Below are 23,620 nucleotides of genomic sequence, written 5' to 3'. Positions count from 1 at the left end.
GGTGTGTCAGTGAATGCATACGTGTCTTCATGGATGTATTACTGCATGCATCAGTGTGTGCCTGGATGTGTTAGTGTATACATGTGTGTGTGGTTCAGTGTGTTAGTGTATGCATCAGTGTGTGCCAGGCTGTGCTACACTGTGCTTTAGAGTATGTCTGGGTCTGTCAGTTATGCATCAGTGTCTACCTGCGGACTACATTAGAGGTGGCTTAAATGTAGAAAAAAGGGAATTGAAGGCTTGGCAAAGAGTTTGAAATGCCTACTCGACCTTGTAGGAAAACTACACACACAGGATGTGCAGTAGCAGGTCTGACACATGTTTAAAGGACTACTTGTCTGCATACGTGACTTAGAGTGTCACTACTTGAGTATATACCTGAATAAGTGTTTCAGTCCCTCTCTAGGTGTGTTACTGTATGTGCAACTAACTATGTAGGTGTGTCACTGGCTGGCTTAGTATCTCTATAAGTCTTTTTATATTACTTACTGGCTCTATTACTGAGTGTTGGGGTATATATGTGTGTGTGCAACTGGCTCTGGTACTGCTGGATACATAAGTGCTGTATGGGCATGTGACTGAATGTGTAAGTGCCTCTGTCTCTGTTTGACTGGGCGGTTGAGTGCCTCTAAACTATTGTAAGTACGTATGTGAGTTGCGGTATGGTGGGAGACTGGATGTTTAACTGTGCATATGGGTGTGGAAGTGCCCACATGACTAAATAATATCTAAATAAGTGTATCAGTCCCTCTCTGGCTGTGTTGGTGGATGTGTAACTAAGTTTCTATATGACTAGCTGTCTTAGTATCTCTATGGGTCTCTATATGGTGCACAGACATAATATCGACTCCAAAATATCGTTTGGACATAATATCGACTCCAAAATATCGTTTGGAGAAAATATCGACAGGACAGAATATAGACAGCCAAAATATCGTTTTTAAGGTAAGTGAAGTAATATCGTTTTTAAGGTAAGTGAAGTAATATCGTTTTTAAGGTAAGTGAAGTAATATCGGTTTTATTTTTAGGGTTCAGGGTCAGTTTGGGGTTTTTGGGTAAAGGGGTATTTTTAGGGTTCAGGGTCAGTTTTGGGTTTTTGGGTAAAGGGGTATTTTTAGGGTTCAGGGTCAGTTTTCAGTTTTTGGGCAAAGGGGTATTTTTAGGGTTCAGGGTCAGTTTTCAGTTTTTGGGTATTATTTTATTATATTTTATTACTATATATATATGTTTAATAAATATGAAATAAAAAAAATTATTTAACTTTCATTAATTATTTAATTATTATAAGTTAATTTAAGTAATTTTAAGTATATTTTAGTAATTCATTATTAATATTAATTTAATTTAACACTGTTTTTAGTAAATACGATATTTTTTACAACTATATTTTTGTAAACGATATTTTTAACTCGATATTTTTGTACTTACCTGTTTGTAGATAGAAACTCGATATTTTGACTGTCGATATTTTCTCAACGATATTTTTGATGGTCGATATTCTGTCCGTCAATATTCTTTCAGTGATCCCTCTATATGTGTATGTAACTGTCTGTTTATATTACTTACTGGTTATATTACTGAGTGTTGGAATATATAATTGTGTGTGGAAATGATTCTGCTACTCCTGGATACCTAACTTCTATATATACATGTGACTGAATGTGAAAGTGCCTCTGTCTCTGTTTTACTGGGTGGGTGAGTGCCTCTATTCTGTTGTGAATATGTATGTGAGCTGCAGTATAGTGAGAGACTAGATGTTTAACTGGGCATATGGGTCTGGAAGTGGGCATGTGATTCACTAAAACTTCAAACCTCTAAGCACATAGCACCCTGCCCTATGGCCTACTTACTCCCTACCTTAGGGGTGGCTTGTATGCATATGAAGTCAAGTTTAAAGTTTGGGAGGGCTTTTTAAATATGAACTCGACATGGCAGTAAAACTGCACACACAAGCTGTACAGTAGCAGGCTGAACACATGTTTAAAGCCTACTACTATGAAAGAGTGACTAGTAGTACCACTACTTCAGTACATAGCTAAATAAGTGTATCAGTCCCTCTATGGCTGTGTTACTGGATATGTAGCTAAGTAAGTCGCTATAGGACTGGCAGTCTTAGTAGCTTTATGGGTCTGTATATGTGTATGTAACTGGATGTCTATATTTCATATTGACTCTATTACTGAATATTGAGGTATATAACTGTGTGTGTAAGTGGCTCTGTTAGCTCTGGATACATAAGTGCTGAATGGATGTGTGACTGAATGTGTAAGTGCCTCTGTCTCTGTCTGACAGGGTGGATGAGCACCTCTATGCTTTTGTAAATATGTATGTAAGCTGCAAACTGCAGTATGGTAGGAGATTGGATGTTTAACTGGGCATATGGTTCTGGAACTGCGCAAGTGACTCACAAAAACCTCAAAGTGCATGTCTTACCTTCTAAGCACATAACACCCTGCCCTATGGCCTACCTACACCCTACCTTATGGGTGACTTGCATGTAGTAGAAGGGAAGTTTTAGGCTTGGCAATGAGTTTTAAATGCAAATGGCATACCTGGTATTAAAACTGCACTGACACAGGCTCTGCAGTCACAGGCTCAACACATGTTTAAAGGGCAACTTCTCTGGTACATATCTAAATAAGTGTATCTGTCCCTCTTTTGGTGTGTCACTGGATGTGTAAGTAACTATGTGGCTATATGACTAGCTGTTCTCTATGGGTCCCTATATGTGTATGTAACTGGATGTGTATATATTACTGTCTGTGTATATTGCTGGCTGTTTATATCACTTACCGGCTCTATAACTGAGTGTTGGAGTATATAACCATGTGTGCAACTGGCTCTGTTACTCCTGGATACATAACTGCTGTATAAGCATGTGTCTGAATATGTAAATGCCTCTGTCTCTGACTGGGTGGGGAGTGCCTCTGTGCTTTTGTAAATACACGTGACTTACAGTGTAGGTGGGAGACTCTGTGTCCAACTAGCTTAGTTAGCAGGATACATAAGTGCTATCTGGAGTGTGTGAGTGAATGTGTAAGTGCCTCCTTCGCTGTCTGACAGGGTGTGTGAGTGGCTGTATAGTCTTTGATGTAGGTATGTCAGTTGCAGTACGGGTGGGAGCCCTGGTGTATAACTCACTGAAACCACATACTACATACCTTACCTTTTAAGTACATAGAACCCTGCTCTATAGCCTACCTACAGCCTACCTTAGGGTTTTAGGCTTAGTAATGAGTTTTAAATGCCAACTTGACTTGGTAGTAAAACTGCAAAGACACAGACTCTGCACAAGTACGCCAAAGCAATGTTTAACCACTACAGTGCTAGGAGTTTTCCCGCTGTGCGCTGGATGTTCATAAATCCCATTATTCATGACAAAGCCAGCTCGTCATGTGCGCAGCGCAGGTAATGCCCATGACGAGCTGGCTTTGTCATTAGCGTGGAAGGGGTTAAAGAGCTACTTCTCTGGATTTGTGATTTGGAGTGTCTGTACTTGAGTGTAAATCCAAGTGACAATATCAGATCCTCTGTGGATGTTTCAGTGGATGTATAAGTAACTATCTCGCTATATGACTGGCTTTCTTAGTAACTATATGGGTCTATAAATATGTATGTAAGTGGCTGCATATATTGCTTACTGGCTGTCTTAGGAACATTTGGGGTATATAGCTGTGTGTGCAACTGACTGTTACTGCCAGATACATAAGTGCTGTGTGGGCGTGTGACCGAATGTGTAAGCGCCTCTGTCTGTATCTAACTCAGTGGGTGACTGACTGTATGGTTTTGTACATATGTATGTAAGTCGTAGTATCGGTGGGAGACTGGATATATAGCTTGTCATATAGCTCTATAAGTATGCATGTAACTCACTGAAACTTCAAAGTACATGTCTTACCTTTTAAGCACATAGAATCCAGCCCTATGGCCTACCCACGGCCTACCTTAGGGGTGACTTATATGTAGTGTAAGGGGAGTTTAAGGTTTAGCAAGCAGATTTAAATGCCAACTTGACCTGGCAGTAAAATTGTACACACAGACTCTGCAGTAGCAGGCCGAACACATATTTTAAGGGCTACTTTAAAGCTCACAGCGGAGACTCAGGCCAAAACATTGTCAGGTTCCTGTTTTGGCATCCTGAAATCTCTCAGGAAAGTCTTACAGATGTTACTGGTATCCACATGGAGGGTAGTGGTATGGAGTCTAATAAATTCACTCTTTTGGAGTCCTAAATATGTGATAGAAATGCTCCAAGTGGTGCAGAATGCAGTGAAGAGTGGATTTCAGTCAATTGGTTCATCATGGTAACTAATGAAGGTATTGCAACTAGCACTGGGAGGCCAGGTCAGGTAGCCATGTGCTATATAAAAACAACTGAATTAAATTGAATACTTGTCTGGATGAGTCAGTTCTTCAGTACATACCTGTATTCATGTATCAGTCCCTCTGTGGGTAGTTCTTTGGCTAGCTAAGTAGGTATGTCAGCATATCACTAGCTCGCTTAGTAAGTCTGTGGGTCTGTAAATGTATATTTAAGTGGTTTTATGGATTGCTTACTGGCTGTCTTAGTGAGTGTTGGGATATGTAACTGTGTGCGCAGTATCTTTACAGCCCTTCCCTCTACTCTGTTTTAGCTCAGTTTCCATAGCAATTCCTTTTGGAAAACTCTCATGTCCCAGTACGTCAAAAGTTCACACCATTTTCTATAAGTATCATATTAGCTTCTAGTTCAACTGTAGCAGGTGTGTTTGACTGTGATATGAGAGCACGGCCTCCAACCATTCCACACAACACTACAGGTGAGAGAGCCTGGGGCGACACAACCCTCAACATCCCCGCATCTGCTGCCTGTCCCCCCTGCTGTGTGGGCCTGAATCCATAGCCTGGGCGTGAGCTGAGGGTGCGCCGGACAGCGCAGGAGGGGGCGCGGCTACACCTGGATAAATCAGCCTTATGCAGACCGCATCACGGGAGGCCCGGGCCCCAAGGGGGTAAAACATCTGCCTAATCAGAGACTTTAGGGAGAGGAGAAGCCTGGGGCCAAGCAGGGAGAAAACAGAGGAGACATTGAGGCTTGACATAGAGCTTATGTAACTGCGACCCCAGTGTGGTACTCTACGGGCCTCTGGAAGCCCATATGGCGGAGGGTGCCCTGTCGGGAGCCAGGGATAGCAGACTAGCACCGGGAAACCTCCGGGTAGCTGTTGCGCCATATACATTTAAATATAATAATAATAATAGCACCGGAACACGTGCAGTGATCTAGCAGGGGGCGCAGAGCTGGGGGTGTGCTGGGGCCTCACCCCTAGAATTTTATAAAGAGCCTGTTGAGAGCAATACCCGGCCTTAGCCCTGCTGTCGACTCTACTCTAGCCTGGGCATTGAGTGCCCAAAACAAGAAGCAGTGCGGCAGAGGGTGAGTCTGGACTTTGCATACTTATGGCACATTACGCATAATGCCTGAACGAGCCGCAGGGCTGCACAGAGGAGACCTTCGCATTATAGCTTACAAGCAACCTGGGTATCCACGCTGACATAGCCGGTCTTGATGATCACAGTAAGCGTACAACAACGAGAATCGATTGCATTGCTGACCCCTCAATAGCGGTGGGTGTGAGGGAGGAGTCCGCCACGAACCATGGGGCAACCCAAAGGGAAATTGCCCGAGGGAGTCACCAATAGTACGCAGCAAACGGAAGAACTGGAACATTCATCATTTCCACCCTCTCTCCCCTGCACACCGCCCACAAAGAAAGAGGCACCCCCGGACAAGCTAGATTTAATACTACAAGAGGTCAGAGAGTCCAGAAAGGCTATAGAGCAACAGATCGGCTCTCTCACAACCGGCTTTACTCTGCTCAAAGTTGATCACATTAAACTTGAAGGCACAGTGAAGGGCAACAGTTAGGTTCTGGAAGAGGTCCTCCCACAGTACAAGGAGCGCACGTTGCAAATTCAGCAACTGCATAAACAAGTCGCAGGCCTGCAGGACAGAGTTGAAGATGTAGAAGGAAGGGCCAGGCGGAACAATGTGCGCATCATCGGGCTTCCGGAACGCAGTGAGGGCCCCAATGTTGCTAACTTTATGCAACAGCGGTTCCGCGACCATGTGGCCCCAGACGGATTATCGGACTACTTCTGTGTGGAAAGGGCCCACAGGATACCCACGGGGAGACCCAAGGCAGGAGTTCCACCGTGGCCGCTGATAGCCAGGATCCTAAACTATAGGGATTGAGATGTATTGCTTCAGAAAGCGCACAAGCGGCCCCAGATACAATTTGAAAATTGCCGGATATCGCTGTATACCGATTACAATCTCATGGTCCTGTGACAAAGATCTTCCTATCAGGCAGTTAAAAAGAAACTAAGGGCTATGGACCTTAAATACGCGCTCTTATTCCCTGCTGGCCTGAAAATCATTCATGACCAAAAGACTTATTTTTTCGAGAGCCCAGAAGATGTAGAGGAATGGATAGTGGTCATGGACCCGACCTCGCTACCCGGGGCCGCCTCCCAGAGTCTACCAAGCAGCCCCAGGCAAACGCAGGGTCGGCGGTCACGCCGCAATGTGAAGTCAGCCCACAAATCGCAGGTGCTCAGCCCTACACATGAACAAGTGCAACGGAGCGAGGTTGAAGCTCTAGCGACAGCAACCACGTTCATAGAATGTGTCCTACATACAGCCTCTGAACCCTTGGAGGGCAGCACTGTGCGATCGGATTCTGAGAGCAGTGTACCTTTATTCCCCATGGTGTCGCCTCAGACTGCAGACGATCTACTGGACTGAAGCAACACGAGAAAGACTATCCTGATCGGCCAGACAGACATAAAGTTCGATGGAAGAGGCACATAATCTAATAGCCCTATATATATATCCTCTTTATGTGGTTTAAATGGCACTGTAGCAAAATGAATATTAGTCCCGGGCTCAGCTTAGCTCACATATGTAGTTCTCACACCATGGATGGCGCAAGTGGCAACCCCCTAATTGCGTTCGCACTATGTAAATGCAGCACAGTTCCACAGGTTGTGTTTTTAGTTTGGACCGGCTAGGTTCACCGGCTGGGCCTAGTATTAGTAGTTGAGATGGAGTTTTGGGGTTCTGGCACACAACTTATGTCCTGTTCTAAATTATAGTCTTCCTTTCACACCTGTGACACATGCTCCAGTATTACTGCGTACCACACATGCTTAGCTCCTATAACTTAGTCATTTGGAATGTTCGGGGTCTAGGGTCAGTACAAAAGTGTCACAGGGTACACACACAATTAATTAGGTAAAAGGCACAGATAGTGCTCATGCAGGAATCACACCTTACAGAACCAGAAGCGGTGATAATGCGCAAGAAATGGAAGGGGTAGATCTTCTCTACTAATTACTATGCCTTTGCCAGGGGAGTGACAATATGGATCAGATATGGAGTCCCTTTTATAGAACTAGAAAGGCGTATTGATGCGCAGGGTAGGTACATATTTCTCCATGGGATACTCAATGGAACACACATTGTGCTGGGTAACGTATATGCCCCAAACTTCGACCAGGATAAATTCTTTGTGTTCAACACGACTGACTGCATTGTAATGGGTCCATGTAATATTTTTTAGTCCTTTATGAAAGTCTCCAAAGGTTCTCTGATGTTAAATAAATAGGGGTGGTGGAGAAAAAAGTGTGTGGTTAAACTATCACTAGATCAGACCAGAAGAATTATAGAAAGTAAAGATGCCCAACAGGATGAAGTGATTGATCCATCATATTGGTTCCCCCAGAAACTCAAATTATGTAGATAGGAATGTTGCAGATCCTGGTGTGTCAAGTTCTCATGCTCTTGAGTATGAAAGTTGTCTTAGTTCATCTTTGCAGGATGAAGAATCCTCATAGTCTTTGACCAGTCCCTCAGATACTGGCTAACATGATCTTCACCCTGCTGGGTTACAGCCTGTTCAGTCGGAACAGTATGCTGTAGTTGAACATGCAAGTCAAAGTGTAGAAGATTCCAAATCTAGAGTCCCTCGAAATGTGTCTGTTCCGTTAAGGTATGAGGATTTTTATGTTCACTAGTAACATTGTTAGGTCTATTTGTTTTGTTTTCATTGTTGTTTAGGGGAAAGAAGATGTCATTAATGGGTGCCTGGAATATTCATTAGTCCTGCGTTTGTGTTCATCATAGGATCTTGTTACATCATACTTACCTGATGTGGAATCGTTTATGCTTAACTTGTGCTGCCCTGCACACTTCCTTACCTTGAGAGTCCCAAACGCTACTGCTAGGCAGTTGCTGTTGCAGGTAGCAGTACGAGGATCATCCGGACGTGGGCTCTTCTGCATCATTCTAATAAACTACTTCAAAGACAGTTCTGTGCTAAGGGAAGTGAGTAAGGTCGGCCCCCGGGCAAGCGAGGTGTTATCGCTGCGGTGGCGGTGAGTGGAAAAGCGGCCCAGCCCCCCACAATGCACCCAGGTCCTCGCATGCACTGCTGCGGTTCGGTCCCCTTGGCAGTAGACCTATGCTGGGAGGTCGTATCCCTGGTGTGACATAATCATTTATAACATGTTTACACTTTAACTGACTGCTTGGGCCTCTAAGTATTTACAGCTGTAGTTAGCCACATGCACTTTTTATGAAGAACGAGTTATTGCTGATTCGAAGCTGCCAAATGTATGAACATATGTGCTCCTTGTAAAAAATTATTTACAGTTAATCTGAATGTTTGGGTATTATAGGAGCTGAGCACAGTTACAAGTCAGATCGAGGCTGTGACTCTTCTATTTCCCAAATTGTAGGAGTTCGGTTCCCTACAGATATGCTGAAAGAGTTAATGTTAATAAAGACACATGTGTGTATAGTATGTAAATGAACTAGTAAAGGACGAATTCCAGACATGTTTTGTACACATTTTGGAAATATTTTAGAAAGGGAATTAAAAAGATTTTGGACCGTAATTCATGAATACAAATCTATGCCACAGAATAATCTTTTTTGCGATTGAGGAATTGAAAACTGTCTCTGTTTTTCAAAGCACGCTCGATTAATACACTGCAGCCATGATTCTTTACGCCCCCGGCTAACTACTTTGCTAAAATGTACATTGTTTGCAAATCCTTGGTGGTTCCTGCATTAAAATATCTCTGTTTACATCTTTACTGGAAGACTTACCTGTAATATTCAGTTGTTAAATATGTATTCAACTTTTTGTCTGTCCTCAGTGTGTACCGTGCATCCTTTTAAACCTCACTGCTATTTCGCTCTTTCATGGAGGACTCATTCTGTTGATGTGTATTTGCTCATAATTGGGTCTAATCTGTCGAAAGAAAGCACGGTTTAAAGGGCTTACCATTTGCATACCGACCACAAAGGAAATGTTGTATCTCTAATTGCAATACAGAGCACCTCTGTCGCATGCTCATGACGTATCATGCAATGACATTATGTATGTGCCAGATGGAGAGAATGACAATGATAATGTGCTGAGATGGAAGTTAAACTCTTTGCATTTTGAAAAGTCTGTTTGGTTTTGTTTTTCAAGGTTGTACACCTTTGATGCATGCTGTTTCTGGACGCCAACTTGATACAGTAAAGTTGTTACTGAAGATGGGCGCTAATATTAATACTCAAGATGCCTGTGGACGAACCAGTTTATCTCTGGCAACATACCTGGTATAAAGTTTTATGTTTATATTCTAGCGAAATATAGAACGATCTAGAATAATTTGAAACTAAAAAAAGTAGATAAGAGAGCATAGGCTCATTGGTTTTGTGTTGGTGTAAGAAGCTTTTCACCTAATGGTCCCCACTTTTAGAATGGCTGCAGCCCTTTGCTGCTGAATGTTATTGCATTTTCTATTTGTTGTAGCGATGTGTAATAAGTTTGGTTGTCTCAGTCCAAAGCGGGAGAGGGACAGGGGAAGCAACAAAGCAGGAGGAACAGTGGTAAGCCATAATGCGGGATGGAGCAGAAGGGCCTGGGCAAGCAACAACACTGGAGGGGTGGGAGGGCTGTTGCAAGAAACAATGTGGGAGGGACGGCTGCAAGTAAAAGAATAAAAAGGACCTCCAAAAGTCCGAGCTGTGGAAGTACTCACTATTGGCAAGGAAGCAGTACTTGGGCCATATTCTGAGGAAAGACAAAGTACATGAAGAGGTAGTGAAGCCGGCAGGCGCTTACCAAAGATAAACAAGGAAATGTGAGCAATGATGAAGTCAACCAATGGTAAGCAATGGGCGAGCTCTAAACCCCTTGTAAATAGCCAAAATGTTTCACAAGCGTCAGTGCATATGCTGTCTCATGCAAGACCTAAAACGTGCAACAGCACACGCGTTGTCTCAGACGCGTCCTAAAAACAAGTCTAGGTTATTGGTGGTGTCACTCAAGAGCTAAAGAAAGCATTAAAAAATCTAAAGCATCTTCTTATTTCTGTTTCTGTAGTTGTAAATCTAGGTCTGAAGCCATGTCGAAGTATAGTGAGGGTAATGCATATGGCTAATTATGTTTCATATTATATAGACTTCACCTATATTCTACTACAGGATAGATTGATGGTTCTGGTTTTCTAACACCCTGTTATGGTATTTCTGTGGTTTGGTAAAATCTCAGAAAAATGCATTCCGTTTCTTTAAGAGAGGAGCCAAATGACTTCCATTTTTGGCACAGCAAGGAGCTAGTAAGTGCTTTGATGATTTATGTGAACTGAAATGCACATACAACATATGCTAACGCGGGATTACTGGTTACTAATTATCTTACCAAATCCCATTTCCTGTCGACTGAATCGTTGGTACCTGTCTTGAGTAAAAGGTAATCTCGCAGTAAACAATCAATTTAAGAACTTACACCACTCTAAATGACCACTGACCAAAATTAAGTTTTAAAGATTTAATATAAAGTCAAAGATAACTGAAGATACAAACTTCTCAAAATGAGATTAAGAAGATAAATCGGTATCACTATGAACATGAACTTTTTGAATAATCTGAGTCTGAAAAACAGAATAATAAGTACAAGCTCGAAAACCATCAGGGTTGCTAAAATGGATACAAGTTGCAACCTCAAAGTCATTACAGAAAAGAAAAATTAAGTTTAGTCTGTCCCTACACTACACTAAATGACATCCCTACTTAACAAGATCTTTACCCTCTAGGTGTCAGCCGTGGTGATTTCCTAAGAAGATCACGCACTTCTCTTTGTCTCTTCTCTGATAATGGGTCTCTCCTGATCAGCCTATCTGCCTACCCATCCGCTTCCTTAGGCTCCCAAAATCATCTGCTCTGTCCTTCTCCCGGGTCACTTTCCCTAATACCAAATCACATTTCCAATAGAAACGCCCCTTGGGACGCCCCTCACGTGGTACATCTTTGCGCGGTAAAACTCCATGATGGTACTCTTGAAGACCCTCGTTATAGTTGACCTTGGTTCCCAGGCTCCTTCTTCCGTGCGCTGATACCCCCTGAAATTCCTGGAAACTCCTACAGGCCTGCGCAAGGCGCCACTGAACAAAGTCCCTTTCATTCGAGCTGATTAGGACCCTCGCACCTGCATACAGCTCGTCCTGCAGTGGGCCTCAAATTCCAGACTTCACCATATCTTAGGCCATAAAACACTCTCAGAGCTCCATACTGGACACCTCACGACCTCTCCTCTAACGAGCACATGACGATTTAAACTACATGACATTATCTGTTCTGGCCTACTTGATTTACATGCAGCAGGTTCCTGCACTCTTAAAACGTTAACTTGATTTAAACAGCAAACATTCTTAACTAGCATACGTTTCTAAAATAACACATCTATAAAGCATATACTTTTAACCCTAAGTTCAATAGTACATTTTGAAAGAACCATGTCAACTTTATCTCACATTATTTTAGCAGCACGTTCAGGTTTGCTGTGAATTGCCCTAAGGCCTACACAAAATACTGGAATCCAAAATTACATTTAATTCGGACATGACTCTTTTAACATGAGAGAACCATGAGGTTTTCACCTATACTCCAACATTTCTACATTTAATCTCACACCGTTATAATTATGGTTACTCTACTTAACATTCTATACATTTCGCTATTGAATATAAAACACTCGTGTGCAAAACATGTTTAAACTAACTACGTGCTTGTAAATATGGCGTACTTATACATTTTTTCAAACTTGTGCTCTCTCAGTCCCCCCTTTGATGACCTTTAGGGGTCATCATTACCATGACACTAAAATGTAGAACCTTTAAAGTGAAGACAGGGCAGTACCACTTCTTTTCATACTCTCTAATGCTTTCAGACTCTTATATTGAGTGTCCTGCATCGCTGTCAACTCTTCTTCCTGTTTCTTCATAGCTCTCTGTAACCTATTTGCTCTATACCATTGATACAAACGCACCAATCCCCACAAAGTGATTACACAAATCATTACTATGATGATGGGCTTCAATATGTACCAAACGATACCCTTTCCTAAGTTGGCAAACCAACTTCCAACTTTACCCATTCCATGACCTACTTTTTCCCACACATTTACCTTTGCCAGGTCCTCGATTTCGTAGTGTATGGCAGTGATGTTTTGTATATACTTCTCTAGAGGCTTTGAATTGTCTGGAATGTAAGTACAGCATTCCTGTACCTTCAAGGCCCTACAGACTCCTCCCTCTTTTGCTAACAGAACATCTAAAGCAAGTCGGTTCTGAAGAACCATTGCCCTAATCGATTGCATCTCCCCCTCTATCAGCATCAAGGATCTTGCAGTACTGGCAGATAGCCTATCTACGACTGTAGCTAACCTCCTGATCTTAATGTCATTCATTATCAATCCTAAGAAAGGGAATGCAGCACCTATTACATCTCCAACTACTTCTGCTGCACCCAGCCCTCGCTTCCATCTAGTTGATATTTCTTTCTTAGGCGTGTCTAAATTCTCAACATGATATATTTTAGGGAAGACAACAGCCAGATAGCATGATCCGTACCAATTATCTGGTAACTTCACATAGGCATATCTTCCACATACAAAATATACATTTGGTATTGCTTGCATCCCTTTCATGAAGTTCTTAGAGTAGTACTCCAATTGAAAGGCATGTTCACAATTTACTTGTCCTACATAAACGTTTTCATAATAGGAGTAACTCCTGTGAATGCACAGTTTCCCCCGTTTCTCCTTATCCAAAGCAATTGGACCAATACTACCTTTTCGTTGTTGTGCCCTTTCCTCCTTGGTCCAATCTGTTTCCCCTTGTCCTGATGCCTTCAATATCTTCTGCCTCCTGTATCTAGTATCTACCTGAGCTATAAACTTTTTCTCAACTTCCGATATTTGACAAGTCAGATTGTTGATTCGAGCATGTGAAGTATCTAACGTTCTCCATGGAATAAACCATTTGTGTAACCTGTCTTCGCTTTTGTAGTAGTCCCATTTGTTCAAATGCTTGAAATTCGGAACCTCTGGCAATGTCGAGTCGAAATTCGAGAAGTAATACTCAAATCCGTCTCGTCCATAAAACATACTTAACAATAAACTGCACGTTATCCCATATGTCAACGGGAGATGATGGTATTTGATACCCTCCTCCACCGAAATTGGTAATTGCATACAGACATAGCAATCCTTTACCTCCATGGCATCAACATATTCATAAAGCAACTTAGCATAAGCATTTGACTTGTAATTCCCCTGTGACTCATCCATGTGTAACCTTTTTACTTCTGCATCTAACAACGCTTTGTCTTTCTCATTGATGTTTCCCTTCTCCTTAATAATGGTAGTTCTCGGTGTTGACACTTCCTTATCCTCCTTAACTGTGGTTCCATCCCCTTCGTGTCCCGCTAGGAATGAAACAGTTACCACTAAAATTATAAGAGAAACCACTACTCCTAAAAATGTAACAGCTATACATTTTGCCCTGCGGTTCGGGTTGCCAGCCTCCATGTTCTCAAACAGTGTAGTTTTCGACTATCTTCCAGCCTTCACTTCCTCTTCTTTTCAAACAAAGTCTTTCTCTCTTGCAATGTCTTTCTTGGAACACTTGGAAGCTTGACAATGTATTTCCGCAAAACAATTCAAAGTCCAGTAATATAGACAACCCTAGCCCTTCTCCATCCGCTAAAAGGAAACCCCTACCATTTTTTTTTCTTCTTCCACTCGGCGCTAGGTTATCTTGCAACAATTTACAATTTCTTTTCAAAAGTCTTATTTTCGTCTGAAGTTATGTATGACTCAAGGAGTGACACTACTTCTTCATAAACGTCCATCCGAAGTATCATTCCCTCAGGTTCTGGACAGTTCGTACCACAACATGGAAAGTCAACCTTTTCTAGGATTATTCTCCTTATTTCGCTCAAGACAAGTGGACGGACGAAATTGAGAGTTAGCGTTTTTTCAATTTCCACTCCTGGTACTATCAGTTCTACATCCACAATTACAAAGGGGTTCGTTCTAATCAAGATCACTTTCTTCACCTTCCCAGTTCTGCACCCCCTTGAAGACATTCGCAATATGATATTAGTCCACAACAATAAGCGCTCCTAGCATTTCTACTACTCGCTCAAGCATTTCCAAACGAAGAAGAGTTCCCTCCAATATTGGATATCGTGAACAACAAACTGGAAACTCAACTGTTTCTAAAATCAACTTTCTTATTCCACTCAGGAGAGCAGGATGAACGATGTTGAGTGTCAGCAACCTTTCGGTCTCCGCTCCTGGCAGTAGAAACTTTATTTGCACTGTGATGATCGGGTCAGTTCTGATCAGTTCCACTTCCCTGATCCTCCCTGTTCTGTGTCTCCCAGACATCTGCAACAAGGTAGGTCCAGTCGGGAGTAGAGTATCTTCTGCTAGGCACTCGCACCCTACTTGATCTTCTAAGACCCTCCTCGGCTTGATCCTGGATATCTTCTTCTGGATCTGAGTCTTCGGATATAGGAGTAAGCGTTTCTTCCTGGGCCGACCTCAAACTTAGCCTTCTTCTCCTTGTTGGCCAAGTGGCAGCTCCAAGCCTTATTCTCCTATTCCTTGTCCTCCCACTTGGTTCTTGATCGCTCCGATACGGATCTGAGTCTGAGTCGTATTCACTTCTGCTCTCTCCTTCAGTTGCGTCTTCTGTCTCACTGCCGTCCTGCCTTCGCTCTTCTTCTGAATCCGATGCGTTCCCAACTTCTTCCGACACCCCCTCAGCCGCCTCTATCCCTTCTTGCGACTCTTCTTCCACTTCCGGGCTTTCGTCTGGGATGGGAGCTGTTCCCTCTAGAGGTGCTGGAACTCTTCTAGTATGGGATGCATGGATCCAATTTGGCAGCCCCCCGCACTTCACCGCGGTGTTCGTGATCAGGATTACCTGAAAGGGCCCACGCCAGCGAACATCTAGGCAGTTCTTCCGGACGTGCTTTTTAACCAAGACCCAGTCCCCTGGGTTCAGGTCATGACACAGGTTCCTCGCTGCTGGAACTTCAGCCGCATGCACCTGAAGGGACACAGAATGGATGGCGTCAGACAGTCCTTTACAATAATCCAAGATCAGATCATCTGTAATATTCAATAGAGCAGTAGTTGGAACTGTAGGAAGTCTCATGGCCCTCCCCATCAGGATCTCGTGGGGAGAGAGACCTGTCCTCCTATCAGGTGTGCTGCGCATGCTCATGAGCACCAATGGAAGAGCATCTGGCCAACTCAAGGATGTGGATGCCACTACTTTAGCCATTCTATTCTTCAAAGTGCCATTCACTTGTTCCACAATTCCTGAAGCTTCTGGTCGATAACTACAATGCAGCTTTTGATCGATATTCAGTGTGGAGCACAACATCTTCACTATTTCGCTGTTAAAATGTTTTCCTCTGTCCGATTCCAAAGAGGCAGGCACCCCGAAGCGCGGTATCAACTCCCTGAGCAACAATTTAGCCACTGTGAGTGTATCGCACCTACGTGTAGGGTACGCTTCAACCCATCTGGAAAATACGCATACAATCACCAACACATACCGAAGGCGATTGACTCTTGGCATTTCAATGAAATCTAGTTGCATTCTATTGAAAGGCCCCCCCGACCTCCCAATGTGACTCAGTGTGACTGGTGTTCGTTTGCCTACGTTCAGTTGTTGGCAGGTAACACATCGCTTACATACTGATTCTGCTGCTATTCTGAATTTCGGGCAATACCAAGTCTGCCTAAAAACTCTCATCATAGCATCCCTTCCTAGATGTACTGGACCATGTATTTCTCTCGCCATGGGATTAGCTAATTCTTCAGGTAACACAGCTCTCCCATCTGCTGAAACCCAAAAATCCATTTCACTTCACACACAGCCTGCTATTTCCCATGCCTTTTTCTCTGTTTCAGGTGCGTTCTCCTGCATTATCCTTAAATCCTCCCAAGTGTCTACAGTTTCTAACATCATACTTAATTCAGTCTTTTCTTCTGCACCTTCTATTTCCACCTTTGAGAAAGAATAACTTTGTTCCGCACAATAGCGTGCGACTTCATCAGCATATCTATTACCTTGTGACACAAAATCTGTATTCTTAGTATGAGCTACACACTTCACTACTGCAATGTCAACAGGACCTTGTAATGCTTCTATCAGCAATCGCACAAATTCTCCATTTCGAATGGGCGAACCAGAGGAGGTCATGTAACCCCTCTGAGACCACAACTGCCCGAAATCATGAACCACACCGAAACCATATTGGCTGTCCGTGTAGATGGTGACTCTCTTTCCATTTCCTGCTATGCAGGCACGAGTTAGGGCAATAATCTCTGCTACCTGTGCGGAATGTACTCCTTCCAGGCAAGCGGCTTCCACAACTCCAGTAATGGTACAAACAGCATAAGCTGCTCTCAACCGACCAGTATCGTCTCTTAAACATGAGCCATCAACAAAGTAAATTTCATCGGGGTCTGACAATGGCTCATCCACTATATCTGGTCTGGGTTTCGTGCATAGTTCAGTCACATCAAGGCAATCGTGGTCTTCACATCCTTCGCCTTCTATTACCGAAGGTAATGGCATCAAAGTAGCAGGATTCAAGACAGAGCATCTCCTGAGAGTCACGTTTTCTGCGGCAAGTATAACTTGCTCGTAGCGCGTGAGCCTGCTATTGGTCAGATGCTGCGTCTTCGTCCTGGTCATTAACAATTCAACTGAATGCGGTACATACACCACTACTGGATGTCCCATCACAATACTCTCGCTCCTTTCAATGCTGACACCCGTTGCAGCAACGGATTTGAGACATCCGGGCAACGCTGCGGCTACTGGATCTAATGTAGCCGAAAAGTATGCAACTGGTCTACGGGCATTACCGTGGGTCTGTGCCAAGACTGACAAAGCACATCCCTCTCTCTCACAGTAATAGAGTGAAAACGACTTTTCATAATCTGGCATTCCCAGAGCCGGAGCACGACATAAATCGTCTCTCAGCTGTAAAAACGCCACCAGACATTCTTCATCCCATGGTACCGGATCACTCACCTCCTTGTGCGTCAGTTTCTGTAAGGGCTTTGCTTTCAGTGAAAAGTTAACTATCCACTGTCGGCAGTAACCCACCATTCCTAAGAACATTCTAACTTCTCTCTGTGTTGTAGGCGCATTCATTTTCATTATCGCCTCAATCCTCTCTGGGGACACCTTACGTTTCCCTTTTTCTAACCTGTGCCCTAGATACTGTACTTCTGTCAGACAATACTGTAACTTGCTCGGAGATACCTTATGTCCATTTTCAGCTAAATGATTCAGTAAGGCAATTGAATCTACTTTACAAGCTTCCTCTGTTTCTGACGCAACAAGTAGGTCATCTATGTACTGTACCAGAACCGAGTTCCGTGGCAGTACTAGATTCTCAAGATTCTTTTTCAACAACTGATTAAAGATGGATGGACTGTCTGTGAATCCTTGTGGGATTCGACACCATGTTAAAACGCGATCTTCCATTTTAAACGCAAAAAGGTACCTGCTCTCTTCATCCAATGGGATTGAAAAGAAAGCCTGACAAAGATCTATCACTGTGAACCATTCTGCTTGACATGGTATTTGAAACAATATTACTGATGGATTCGGTACCACGGGACAACATGAAACGACTATGTTGTTAATTTTTCGTAAATCCTGAACTATCCTAAACTTCCCGCTAGGTTTCTGCAAACCCATAATCGGGGAGTTACAAGGACTGCCCACGATTTCCTTCAGTATTCCCTGCTGTATCATTGACTCGATCACAGGCTTTATTCCCGCAATCGTTTCCTGGGACAATTTGTATTGAGGCGTTCTTGGAAACTCAACATTTGGTTTTACCAGAATTTTTACCGGTTCTACCCCTTTAATCAATCCTATATCTTCTCCTGTGAAATCCCACACCTCTGACGCCACTGCATCTCTTAAGTCTTGTGGAAGATCTTCTACAGTCAGAGTAGGATATAGTTCTACACAGAATTTTGAATTGGCCACCTTAAAGGTAGCATCATCGTCGGTAGTCTGTACCTCCACTCCTTGTGGGGTGCAGTATATGGTGCAATTCAATTTGCATAACAAATCCCTACCTAACAGACATACCGGACTCGAGTCACAAACCACAAACTGATGTTCGTTCATGTGGTTTCCAATTTTCACAGACACTGGTTCTGTCAAGGGACTAGTCATTCTTTTATTTGCGACTCCTACCACTTGAATTGTTTCCCCTGACATTGGCAAGTCTGGAACTACCGCTGATCTCAGAGTCGAACGAGTAGCCCCAGTGTCCACTAAGAACGTAGTGGGACACCCTGCCACTTCTGCCTCAACAAATGGCCCTCTCTGATCCACTTCTAGAACTGCCCCGAGGGTACAGTCTTCTTCACTGCTCACCCGTTGTCCTGTCAATGGATCAATGTAATAACATTTTTCTTCCTCGATAAACAGAGGCATTTGTTTAAAGACCTTTCCTCCAGCTGCTATCTTCGGTGGCTGTGGGAATTGGGCCCGTGGAGCCGAAGTCCCCCCTTTGGCCACCTTACTGCTTGGGACTGTCACTTTTTGCACTGGGTCTTCTTGGACCTGCTCTTCTACTTCTAGCTCTCCGTTTTCAGGGTTAAAGGGACACTCGCGTCGCCAATGCCCCACCTGATGACACAGATGACACTTTGTCGTTTTCTTTAAAGTGGCAAAGTCTATCCTAGGTCTCTGCCCTTCTTCATTATCTTTGCTCTGACCATTTGGTTTTCGTCCCATCCCCTGCTTCTGCTGGCCACCCTTCCCAGCGGACTGCATTTGCACCACCATCAATTTCTCCTTTAGATTCTTGGCTTTAGAATCTATCTCGTCACTGCAGTACCTCGCATAGCGTAAAATCTCATCTACTGGTTTGTTCTGCCAACAGATTAAATGTTGCTGTATCATCAAACAAATATCAGGTCTCAACCCCAAGACAAACTTTGACACGAACTGCCCTATATCTTTGGGATCCATTACATCTAGTCCACTGTATTGCTTGAATGTTTTCAGCAATCTTTCATAAAACTCGTGAACTGTCTCCTTGGGTTCCTGCCTTGTTCGGTCTATTTTTACCCAATCTATATCCTGTGGTGGTACCTTATCTTTCAGCCATGCTATTACCCTTTCATACTTTCGCATGACAATCTCAGATGGTCCATTTGTTCGAGCATCCCTCAATGGTTCAGCATTTGGCCATTCGACACTAGTCTTACAAGGGGTCCATAGATCAGATGGGACCACGATGTCAAACAACGTGTTCAAATCTATCCACAGTACTTTCGAGATTTTAACGAACCTCTCTACCTGCTTATACCATTCGACTGGATTGTCCCGCAACTTCGGAAATGAGTTGGTAAATGCGGCTAAGTCTCCTCTACTCCAGGGCACATGTACATAATTTCCATTTGATATTTCTCGCAAAGGGAATGCCTCCATCTGCATTACCCTTCCCTCAGGGGTCATCACATTTGTACTTCGCCTAACTGTGCCCTTTTTCGACCACCTTTCTTCCCATTTATCCAGTTCTCTCCACACTCTTATCCCTGTTACCAACTCTCTTATGTGTGTTTTTAATCCAGTAGTTCTCTTCTCATCTAGATCTTGGTCTGCGTACTGTAATCTGTGGTTGCTCTGCAATGCCCTTGTCCTAGACAAATCCACGGCATACTTGTCTGCCAAATCAGTCAGTTTCTCATGAAACGCTCTAGCTTTCCTAGTAATATCCTTTGCCATGAACAATAACTCATCCTGTTCATACAATTCTATCCTTTCCAAAGGCAATGTTCCATCTATTATCTCATCAACATCTGATTTTAAACTGGTAACATCAAGCCTTTTTGCCTTTATTTCAGCTTTCAAGACACTCAATTTAGCTCCTCCATCCGCATCTCTCCCATCCCAGCTCCGAGATCTACGTTTAGGTATTGGTGAATTATAGGGAGTCCTCCCCTGTTCCCATCTCTCTAAGTCCCATGCCTTTCCATCTTCTCGGGGTGGGTGGTGAAACACTCCTTCATGCCTCCCAGCCTCTCTCTCTCCATCCTGGCTAGTTTCACGGGATAGAGGGTAAGAGGTTCTATTACTCCCTCTTTCTTCCCTACTTCCCTGTGATTCCTGATTATTCGAGGCGTGGCGGGACCTATCGCTGTTCTCCTTTCTCCAATGTTGAACGTCTTCCCCAAGTGTATGATGAAGGCACCTAAACCTATTCTGAAAAGCCCGTACCGCCTCATCTCCTCCGTTCCCCCAGAGACGGGACATTTCCTCACATTCTACAATCTTAGTATTTTGTTCCGGCTGTTCTCTCTGATTTGTAGGACATGCATCCCCTCTATTCTCTTGACTTTGGCCTTCCCGGCTCTGACTACTCTCGCTGGCCCCACAATGAGATACTGTCCCGTTTCCCCTGCTTTCCCACTCTGGTTCCGTTCTTGTCCTGTTACTCGGAGATACTATGGACCCGTCCCATTCCCTCAAATCAGCTCTTAACTCTGAAAAAGATCTTGGCCGCGGTCCCCTTAGATCCATTGGTCCTCTCGGACCTCCCTGTTCTGAATTGGGACCGACAGTTGTGTCTAATGGGGTGTTCCACGTTACCGAACCTGGTAATTGTTTCCATGCATTCGTCACATTATTCCTCCTTTCCATCTCAATCCTTTCCCTATCCAATTGCCTTTGTTGTTCCCCTCTATCTCTCTCAGAATTATAGATCGAAACTATGGGTCCTATGGTAACAGGCACTTGAAGAGCGTCTGGCAATCCCACAGACTCAACCCTTTCTGTGGTTGGCGTTTTCTGCACCACAAACCTTCCCACTACACTCTGTACAGTGTTGTTTGGAGGTGTTTCTCCGCCTTTGCTAGGTGTCCATTCCGATATAGGGAGTGGTGTATATCCCTCTATCTCATTCCCATCCTCCCTTGCGAGCCCTCTATCTTCTATCAACTCCACTCTCGGAGGTGGTCTATCCATTAACAATCTGTTTATCAGATTGTCCTCCGACTCGCTTTCCTCGTCTTCTTCCATGAGGTTTCCTCCTCCTGACACCTCCCTCATCGGATACATCTTCTCCACCTCAATAGTCTGTACCCTCCAACGCTTTTCCTCCTCATCCCATTTGGAATCTCGCACTGCCCTTACCGATCGCGTCAGCCTTTGTTGACGCCTGTTCAAATTTCGGTCGTGTGCAGCCTTAATCCATGCATTAAGAGCCTCAAACTGTGTTGGTCTAGGTGAGGGTTTCGATGAGGACATGGTTGCTTTTAGCCGATGTAACACCTCTAACTTAAACGTTCCATACTTCGGGAACTGCATTTCCTCATTTCCTTCCGTAAGCTTATTCCAAGCCCCAATCCACAATATCGTATGCAGCCCCACATTCGTTGCCATATAATGAGCTGGCGTACCCTCTGGGGGAGCCTCTTCCCCGTAATAATGTTCACTTCGTTTACGTTTAAAAATCCCTTTCAAACACTTAAAACACTTCATGATTTCTCTTTTCTCCGCGTTTGTTTACTTCCTGATGATATTCCACCAATCTCAGCGCCGTTCTCACTAACTGGCCTATCCGTACGCGGCTTTCCTCCGACGTCACTCTAGCCGCCCAACCAGAACGCGGCTCTAGCTAACGTCACACCAACCGCTCAATCAGAGCGCGGCTCTAGCCGACGTCACCCGTCCCCCTTCGCAGCAGTTCCCCTCCTTTCTCAGCTCGTCTCCTCGGTCATGCACACATCCCATTCATACTCTGAAAAATGATTACTTCCGTCCAAGCGATCACCTTTCTTTGACTGTACGCCCACAGTCTTTCTGTAGTTGTCACCCTAACTTGGCGAAATGTCTTTCCGTTTACTTCCAGACAATCGCCTTCTCCGATAGGTTACTCACACGCAGTAACTTTCGACCAGCGTCCGTTACTCATACACTCACTCTTACACTCCCCCTATCTTGGATCCACGGCGGTCAATGGTACCTCGTGACCTCCGTACTATGGTCGACAACTACCCTGGATGTTCGATACACCCAAAACCACTTAAGCTCTGGCCTGAACTTAAGATTTCACCAGTTCACCCGTTTACCAGGTTACCAGTTTACCAGGTTGCGCGCGCTCACAACCTTCTCTCTTTCACACTACAGGCATTCAACTCCGCAAGACATTACAATACAAATACAACACAAAACACCGCAATCTGTTCACGCATGACCCTTTTTATACTCACTCTCCGATACTGCTGCTTTTCTCGCACCGTCTGCACCTTTCGGCACACGATTCTTCCGCTGCTCGTCTCTCGGCGTCTCGGGCCTTGGGGTAACTAACCTCTCTAGATTACCTTCCTCAAGAAGATAACCATCCTCTGCTACCAACTGCTAACGCGGGATTACTGGTTACTAATTATCTTACCAAATCCCATTTCCTGTCGACTGAATCGTTGGTACCTGTCTTGAGTAAAAGGTAATCTCGCAGTAAACAATCAATTTAAGAACTTACACCACTCTAAATGACCACTGACCAAAATTAAGTTTTAAAGATTTAATATAAAGTCAAAGATAACTGAAGATACAAACTTCTCAAAATGAGATTAAGAAGATAAATCGGTATCACTATGAACATGAACTTTTTGAATAATCTGAGTCTGAAAAACAGAATAATAAGTACAAGCTCGAAAACCATCAGGGTTGCTAAAATGGATACAAGTTGCAACCTCAAAGTCATTACAGAAAAGAAAAATTAAGTTTAGTCTGTCCCTACACTACACTAAATGACATCCCTACTTAACAAGATCTTTACCCTCTAGGTGTCAGCCGTGGTGATTTCCTAAGAAGATCACGCACTTCTCTTTGTCTCTTCTCTGATAATGGGTCTCTCCTGATCAGCCTATCTGCCTACCCATCCGCTTCCTTAGGCTCCCAAAATCATCTGCTCTGTCCTTCTCCCGGGTCACTTTCCCTAATACCAAATCACATTTCCAATAGAAACGCCCCTTGGGACGCCCCTCACGTGGTACATCTTTGCGCGGTAAAACTCCATGATGGTACTCTTGAAGACCCTCGTTATAGTTGACCTTGGTTCCCAGGCTCCTTCTTCCGTGCGCTGATACCCCCTGAAATTCCTGGAAACTCCTACAGGCCTGCGCAAGGCGCCACTGAACAAAGTCCCTTTCATTCGAGCTGATTAGGACCC

General features: G+C 43.8%; 1 protein-coding gene across 1 annotated transcript in view; it reads left to right on the top strand.

Moving 5' to 3' along the window:
• The window catches only part of ANKRD55 (ankyrin repeat domain 55), a 747,192-nt gene that overhangs the window by 47,418 nt on the left and 676,154 nt on the right, over nt 1-23,620 (top strand). Inside the window, exon 3 of the mRNA XM_078677760.1 lies at nt 9,525-9,655. Coding sequence (XP_078533886.1) covers nt 9,525-9,655 — 131 coding nt within the window. The remainder of the gene's footprint in view (nt 1-9,524; nt 9,656-23,620) is intronic.

This window comes from Lissotriton helveticus, chromosome 2_1 (assembly GCF_964261635.1).
Source record: "Lissotriton helveticus chromosome 2_1, aLisHel1.1, whole genome shotgun sequence".
Lineage (NCBI taxonomy): Eukaryota > Metazoa > Chordata > Amphibia > Caudata > Salamandridae > Lissotriton > Lissotriton helveticus.
The sequence above is the reverse complement of the archived record's forward strand: the minus strand, read 5'-3'. Positions and strand labels throughout refer to the sequence as shown.